Below are 9,022 nucleotides of genomic sequence, written 5' to 3' on the forward strand. Positions count from 1 at the left end.
CATACAGGCCCTGGTATTGAACATGTTAGATTCTTAATAAAGGTATTTGTTTAACCAAAGGCCATGCATGCAAAATTATTTGCAAGTTAAAGTTTTTAATGGGAAATGTTTCCTTGTCAGGATACTCTGGGTGTGGTAGGAAATCACTATTCAGATCTAATATCTTCATTTGCAACTCTACACACTCACCCCTACATATATTCAAAAACTTACTTAAAAGGAGAAAAACATAACAAAGGAGGAGATATATTAAAATGCTTTATTCACAATAGAGAAATTTTACAAATATAGTTTTTAAAAATTATGTGTCAATCTATTATGTTTCCCATAACATTAAAGATTTATATAAAGTTGGAAATGACAGAATGGATTTATGCACAAATCAAAAACAATCATTGTAAAGGATGGATAACACATATGAAGGAATTATGTCAAACATCGAGTCCTGAAAATCGCCACACAATTTTTATGTGTAATATTAATTGCACAAAGTATAGCAAAAACACAGAGAATTAAGTGCTATTTTAATTATTTGCCTTTTAGGTGAAATTGCTGCAAATGAATGAAAGACAGTGTCTACCTAAAGACATCAGTTGTTTAAAATAATTAACACAAAATATAACTTTAGTTAAATTACATCACTATAATATTAATCTCTTGCTTACATTTTTGTTGTTTTGGGACTTACGTTAAAAAAATCCAAGTTCTAGAATTGAAAACACTTTATTCTTGCCATTGGCAGAACAATGTCTAGTATAATCTTTTGGCCTACTTATACCAGGATACAGAAGGTACATTATAGTGCAGGGTGTACATAAACCTGACATTAAAATCCTATCTGCTGCAGAAATACATACCAGCTCTGTGCTCTTTCAAATCAAATTTAAATGCAAAGAAAAGAAGGTAACTTAAATTGTTAGCCCAAGGATGTTTATGTGAAAATTATAATCTAAATACATATGGCCTGGTTTTTGCAATAATCTTTTATATTTTGCCTTTATGTTCTGGGACAAAAGAACTCTCACTATCCATTCATTTCATAAGGTGAGCTGACATAAGAGTGGAAGATATTCTGGGACTCAAAACACATCGACTTGGCAATAATGATTCATTAAAGTAATGATTAATAATGATTTAATAACGTAAATTTTTAATTTACTAATTTTATTAATTTATTATTTGTATACCAATGTACAATATGGAAAAAAAGAGCAGGTCACACGAAGTGGTCCTTTCAGACAAAAGAAATATTTTGAAACACCTTTAAAAGCTGAAAGACCTAAAACAATTAAGTCTATGGAGATCCAAGAAGATAACTGTCTTAAAAATATTAGGTTGAACCATATGAAATTGCTGATATTGGATAGTTTTTAAACTACAAATGCAGCAACTTCATATGCTTCAGCTTAATGCATGGGGTTGCACTGATCTATCTGACCACTGTAGGCGGAGAACGCAGGTGGTTAAAGTCTTTGTACCTCAGAATATACATCACCACATTAGCTCTTGGGGTCATATATATAATATGATCCAATATGATAAGAAAACACAAGGTATCACCAAATCTATTCTTGGGAAAAGCACTCATATCTCAACACAATGCTTGGAAGAACCATATAATTATTTTGATCTGCTATCGGATTGTGGGGGATTAGGAGCATCCATTCCTACATATTCTTTCTAAGCTGGGACATCTATATTGAATTTAACCAAAGTAGACTATATTCTTATTTGACCTAAAAGTTTATTAGATTTTCCTCAATTGACCACGAAGAAATACATTGGTAAAGCTTCTTTCAGAGTTAATTCTTCTTTCATTAACTGAAATGAAATAATTTACTATATTTGAGAAAGGGCCCCTGTCAAATCTGAAAAATCTGACCCACATGTAATGTTTTCTTTACTTCAAGGAAAAAAGTTAAAGATGAAATGCAAATGCAAAATCATTTGAAATATTCATCCTCTCTTTAGAGATACCCGATTCTTCATATGTTCAGTAAAAAGCGAAAGCTAACACACTAAGAGTGATGCTATTTCCCTTTAAAAAACATAACTGAGCAATAGCAGAGATGTGCCAAACTTGCAAGCCCACTTTACTGTGTGGTGAGGAATGGAAGAAATTAACCAGCACATGATCCAGAAATGACACAGGACATTTCAAGTAAAATTTGAGAACTAATTCACAAATTAGGAAACACTAACATAATTCACCAACAAAAATATACTGTGGTTCCAATGAAATGAGGTCAACATGAGATGATCTTTTTGGAATGGCATTCTATTTTGAATTAAATTGTAGGTAAAGTATTTTAGAAGACATTCTATCAAATAATGATAGACCCGCATAAGGAGGCTGTCACAGTTATAAGATCTGTCTCTGGTGGATAGACAAACCATATTCACATGAAATTAAAAAGGAAAAAGCTTTTTTAATATTTAATTTATTATTATGGCTTTTTGCAACATGGCAAAACATTACAGCTTAAAGCAGACACTATCTCCTCATAGAGGAGGAAAAAGTTTTGCAGTCAAATCAAAACTGTAATTAAGAGGTCACTGGTATACCATTTTATCCAGTCTAATAAAAATGATACTACACCTTCATGAATTCCAGAGATAACAGATTATGTGAAATAAGAAAATCTGTGATCTACCGACTGAATACTAAAGGAAGGAATTTGCGTCCCATTTAAGCCTATGAGAAAAAACATAAAAGACTGCAAAACAATTTTAGAACTGAGAATAATCACAGATCTACTAATAAAATTCATCATGGGCCTGGATACCAGAAGAGGAACTATTAAGGTATGCAGTGATGGGAATGAGCAGAGTAAAATGTCAAATGTCTTGTCATTATCCATTGACTTCCACTTCTTTTTCATTAGTGCAGAGTTTAGGGAGAAGATGGGCCTCAGTATTGAAGATCCAATGTTCCAGTGGAAGTAGATCGTCGTCAGAAAATATTAAGTACAAATATCTAGAGGGAGAAACACGAGTGTATGAAGCAGTAAAACCACAAAGGCACAGCCCAAACCACATCGGTGTCAGTGTCTCCATTCATCCGAGGGAGAATCAAGTACAGCAAAGCGTTGAGGGAATATACACATTAATGCAGAGTGAAGAAGCTACTCTGGGCTTTGATCCTAGAGTACCAGAACCATGAAAGCAGGCCCGAGTCAGCACACTCACACGATGACCGAGAACAAACCTGCAATCATCGCCATGCGTGTAGAATGGCATTCAGAGGCAGCCATGCGTGATAGTGCCTGAATGTGCTCATGATAAAGACACGGACAGAGGTCTGCCCAGCTCCCTCGGCCACATACTTTTAGAGGATTTTTACTCACTTTAGTGTCTCCGCCAGGAAGAAGCTCTGCTGCACATCATCGTAACTGTCATGATTGAGGTAAACATCCCTGAGGCCCGAGTAGCCCCCGCTCACCCTGCAGTGATTCTCCAGAGCCTGAATGACCAAGAAGATGGAAAAAAATGGTCGCGAGTCAGTCAACCCATTGTCACTAATTTTTATTACTAGATTGTCAAATTCAAATAAAATAAGAATTCAAATTGAATTGCTAGACCGGAACAGCTTTAGTTGGAAATTAAACAAACAAACAAACCCTATCCAATGTAAATACAAATAAAGCATGAAAAGTTAAAGGACATATGGACAATATATCTTCTCACCTAATTAGAAACACTTCCACATTGAGTTTTGGAATAAATTTTCAGTCATATTTACCATTTCCTACTATAATCTAGAGCAGGGTTCATCAAACGATGGACCACAGGCTAAATCCCATCTGCTGTCTGTTTTGGTAAATGAAGGGTTATTGAGCCACAGCTATACTCACATGCTGTCTGTGGCTATTTCTTCGCTACAGTGACAGTTGAGTAGTTGGGTATGGCCCCCAAACCTAATTCTCTCCAGCCCTTACAGAAAACAGTTGCTGACCCCTGGTCTAGAAAGATTATTCATATCAAATGGGACTATAAACCACTGGTGAAAAAAGTGTGCCGGACCAAAAACAGCTGCTACAATAAGCAGAACATCTTATTGCTTAAAAATCAATTGTGGAGTACTAATTAGCGGTCCTGGTGAAAGAGATAAAAGTGGAAAATGGAAAGCAGTGGGAAAATGTGGTTGGTATCTATTTCTAAAACACATCTTTCTCTTCTTTGGTCTGGGATGGAAGAAGATGGGATGAATCTACTGGTAACTATCTAGGGAGAAAGGACCCTACATTCCTGTAACTGTCTGACTATAAAGAGTATTTGGATAAGAGATGGGATGGGCAGGGTTGGAAAGAAAATTTAGGTAACAACTTAAAATAACTTGCCTTCTACATTGTCAGCTGCCACTAAGTTGACTAGTCCTTGTATTTTGAAATTACACTGGCTGCTTTGTTAGTGACCAGGCCTAGTCAGTTCTAAGAAGTTATTTCCTACTCACCACATCCTATGACTCTTATTAACTATACTATAAGTCACATCAAAATTGCCATCTGAAATCTGGTTCTAATTCATGTCATTTTAAATTTATTTTTCACTTTTCTCTTATGAAACATAACCCTGCCCCTCTTTTTTTAATGTGTATAATTACGCTCCATTTTTCTCCCATTCAGCCAAACTAGCAAAAAAAAAAGATGGAGAACATAGTTGAGATATTATTTGAGAAAGATCGTTATTGGCTAGAAAAAGATTTTGGAGGAAAACATGGCTCTAAGAATGCAGAGACCAGAAAAGAGGGGAGAGAGAAGGTGAATCCCGTGAGCAGGGATGTGGCGCTGAGGGCTCAGCTCCCCTCTGCAGGTGCTGGCAATGAGGAAATTGACTTGGCACACCAGGGCTGGAGGGCAGAAGACATAGAGCATTTAATTACCAGGTTAAAGAAAATCTAACTGGCAGGCTCCATGCATAAAGAAAATGTCTCATGATTGGTACTTTTTAAAAGCCCCCGGGAAAATAAGATCAACTTCAAAAATAAAACGCTTTGATTATATTCTTCATTGCACACAATGAACCAAGAGCGCGAAAGCCTACAGAAAGGGACTTTCAGGTCCAATTATTTTTTTCCTTCCTTCCTTTTCTGATCAAAGTTCCTTTTGATAAAAAGTTAAATACCAGATAAAATGGAGGTTAAAAACTGTTTGTAAAAAGAAAAAGATCGAGATTTAGAAGAAATGAGTAAGTTCATTATTATGGAACATAATGGAATCTTATTTCCTAAAAAGTAATTTAACCACAAAGTTTTTTCTTGGTTTTTCTCTGGAAGTTCTTTGGCGATGAGCTAGTGAGAGTGTCAGGCCGTTCTCCCTCCCATAGAGATTTCTATAAGCTCCTTCATTTTTTGCTTTGGGGCTGGTGATGTCCAAAGTTTTTCCTCTTTTCAGTTCACCCCACTTGTCCTTTCTCTCCCATAGTCCTAATGTGGAGAGCCATAGTAGTTAAGAACACAACCTAAAGTTTTAGAGGAGGGAGTCGTGTCCCAGCTCTGGACTTGCTAACTGTGGCCTCAGAGGTCCCTGGACCCAGGCAGTGTTCCTGTGGTCCACATGGGGTTGTTGTGACAATAAAACAAGATAGAGACAAAGTCAACACAGTACAGGGCCCTGTTAGAGGTCCAGAGAGGCCTAGCTTATTTTATTTTATTTTTTTAGGCTTTTGGTAAATAAATAAAAAAATGCTAAAGATGCATTTTAAATAAAAAGAAAAACCTTCATGTCAAGTCTAAATTTTAAGACTTTAGCCATAACTGGTTTGGCTCAGTGGATAGAGCGTTGGCCTGTGGACTGAAAGGTCCCGGGTTCGATTCCGGTCAAGGGCATGTACCTTGGTTGCGGGCACATCCCCAGTAGGGGGTGTGCAGGAGGCAGCTGATCGATGTTTCTAAATCTCTATCCCTCTCCCTTCCTCTCTGTAAAAAATCAATAAAATATATTTAAAAAAAAAAAGACTTTAGATGTGTAAATCTAGAGACAAGCAGCTCTCCTGAGCCCCCATAACAGACTCTGATTTTACAGAATCTCAACAGTGGAAGGATGTATCTACATAGCAGAGTCTGATCAGAGTATCATTTTACTGCAGTCTGTTCTTTGGATCCAGTCTCGGCATAGGGACCACCTCAGTTTTAGTAAATGCTTACATTACTTATTAGTGACCATATGTGAATGGGACTTGCTAATAGCAAAGAAAAGGAGGACAGGAGAATGTTTACACCAACTAGAGCTCTAAACAAAAGAAGAAACACAAACCTGACTGCAAGCGACTGTACCTTTTTAGGGGGGAGCAGGTAAAAGAATAGTGAGCAGCATGAGCTAAGTCCTAAGCCGGAAAGCATCACTATAAGAACAGAGAAGCCTTTTCTTATCTACCAGGTTAGAAAAACAGCTGATCAACGGAGATTTCCAAGGGTGGACCCCAGAGAACAACGCTAATAATAAGGCTCACTCGTTGAGTTTGGTCTGAGAACCATGCAAAACAGACACATCAAAGAGTGTCTGGGAACAGGGATCAAGCCTGGGCAACAGAAGCAGACACTGGGAAGACAAATCATTCTCTGGGAGCCAAGATGCCCATGTGTAAAAGGTTAGATTCAGGGAACTGGAGAAAAATGTGTGTGCAAATAAAGAAATGAACATTCCTACGTAAGGCTTATCCACAACTCTAGCCCAGTGGAGACATGATATAATCTACACATACCTACATCTATAGACATTATATAATCCATATTTACCTACACATGTATAAATGTATAGGTATAACTTATCGTAAGAGCTTTATCAGAATATTAATTATACATGTCTAATTAGAAGGAATTTAATGTAGTTCTTCATGAATTAAAGAGATGCCTCAACAGTCGTCAATGTAGTCGTTAACATCATTCGACCATAGTTTCCATGTAAGCCAGGGGTTTTCTAAATCTATTAAAGGAACAAGTGGACCACAGGCTGTAGGAATTAGCCCTCAGGAGAGAGGCTCCTGAGGCACAGTGCTCGGCCCTGCAAGAACACCCCTGGGAACATGTCAGGAGAAGGTGGAGGAAAAGGGTGAAGGCGGGAGGAACAGCTGGCAGGAGGTGCTGTCTTCAGATAACTGAGGAGCTAAAATGTACAAGAGAGAGCTTATTTTTTCAAAAGCACAGAATTGTAAATTCTGGTTTCAAAAGGAGTAACTTCCTAATAGTTCCGGCCATTAAAAAAAATGACACGAATCACGTTATTTGTAGCATATTCCTTTTCGCTACAAAGTCCTTGAATTGATGAGGAATAGCCATCTGCAAAGATCGGCAGAGGAGTCTTTCCTTTGCGTGGAATCTGGACTTGGTGATTTTCAAGGGCCCCTATGTTTTAGTTTGGGTTCCCCTAAAAACAGAGCATGAGTCATGGGTTGGATGCAGGAAATTTGGGGGGGGGGAGGTGATATCAGGAAGTGGGGAGAGTGAAACAGGGAAGTGAGAGGAGCCAGTGAAACGCGCTGTGTGCAACCAGGGCCCCCTCCTGCCTGCACCTCCAAGGAACCATGCAGAACACATCTCAGAACTATTCTTTGAAGAAGAAGACTGGGAAAGCCACCCACTCACTCCAGTATCTCACTGGGGAGGGCTGCCCCTGGGACCAGGAACTCTCCCCCACTTCCCAGACCAGGGCCAGCTGCCTGGGGAGAAGCTCCGAGTCAGAACAGCTGGGAGGCACGGGCACTTGGGTAATGCTGCCAGCACGCGGGCATCCCCCATCGCAGCTGCAACACCAACAAGGGGGCCGAGGGCATGCGACAGTGAAGTAAGTATTGCCTACTCTATGATTTCTGTGCTTTAGAAAAGGCAAGAGCCCCCAGCGCTCCCCCCTCCCCACTGCGTCTCAAGTCCCAGCAGAAGTTATTGGGGGCAAAAACAGGAGGATCCCTGCTCTGGGACGCAATGAAACAATTTCACATCATATCCTGCACTAAGAGGGGGCAACAGGCAAAATTCCTAACACCTCACATCAACCTTCTTCCTTCACCAACAAACTCCCCCGAAGAACAAGCAAATCCAAGCTTCCTGCCCAGATGGCAAGAGAGATTTAGTAACCTTCCATTTTTGAGCAAGTCTCTGTCATACATTTTTCACATTTTAACATCTCCAAAATTGTTGTGTCACAATTTAATTGGTAGGGCTGTACTTTCTTAGTGGTACATAAAATAATGGTGTTTTAGATTTGATGAAAAACATAATTCCTGCTATTTTTAATTTAAACTGATATTTCTAAGGTGAGCTCTAGCCTTAATTCCTTTGCTGGCTTATTGAAGACCAAAATAATTCCCTAGCAACAAAGCTTAGATGAAATGTAATTTAAATACATTTTTCAGAGAAAATATTTCTAAAGAAATTGAAATTACCACTGACTAAATATAATTAGAAAACTGCAAAAAAAAATATTAAAAAAGGCCTAAAGAATCGCTATTACTTAAAACGAGTGATGACTAGTGATAAGACAGACACTAAATGAACAGGGTGATAAGCGAGATTCATCAACGGCTTCCTGAGATATTAAATTTTACACTAAGGCAATATTCATCTAAGATTTCCTGAGAGAAGTTGCTCCTAATGGACTGTTTTTAAAGACAGCAAACTTTCTAAGAAAGAGTGTGGAGAATAAGAAAGTGTAATTAAAGCCTTTGCTTGTTCTCATCCCTTGAATTCCCCCCCACTCCTTTCAGAATAAGAGCTCTTAAAATTAGACATCATTTGATGCATACTCCGGAGGGTGCCTCCACTGGCATCCACATACAATAGTTTAGTTTAGGAAGATGATATGCCATATTCGGCAGGAAGAGACCCAAGAGATGACAAAGAATTAAATCAGCACACTGGACAGATGGAAAGCTTATCGACATTCAGAGAAACCTGAACTTGCAGAAAGTAGTTCTTCTACAGGTTATTTCTAAAACTAAGTAGCTAATTTACTCTAAGTCAGTGATGGCGAACCTTTTGAGCTCGGCGTGTCAGCATTTTGAAAAACCCTAACTTAACTCTGGTGCC

General features: G+C 38.4%; 1 protein-coding gene across 1 annotated transcript in view; it reads right to left on the bottom strand.

The window, feature by feature from the left end:
• Positions 1-245: 245 nt before the first annotated feature.
• MAN1A1 (mannosidase, alpha, class 1A, member 1) overlaps positions 246-9,022 on the bottom strand; it is a 155,342-nt gene continuing 146,565 nt past the window's right edge. The window contains exons 12-13 of the mRNA XM_005859101.2: positions 3,348-3,463; positions 246-2,977 (exon numbers count right to left, since the gene is read on the bottom strand). Of these exons, the coding sequence (XP_005859163.1) occupies positions 2,854-2,977; positions 3,348-3,463 (240 nt within the window). The 3' untranslated portion in view covers positions 246-2,853. The remainder of the gene's footprint in view (positions 2,978-3,347; positions 3,464-9,022) is intronic.

The sequence above is a fragment of the Myotis brandtii genome, unplaced genomic scaffold (assembly GCF_000412655.1).
Source record: "Myotis brandtii unplaced genomic scaffold, ASM41265v1 scaffold123, whole genome shotgun sequence".
NCBI classification, from domain to species: Eukaryota; Metazoa; Chordata; class Mammalia; order Chiroptera; family Vespertilionidae; genus Myotis; species Myotis brandtii.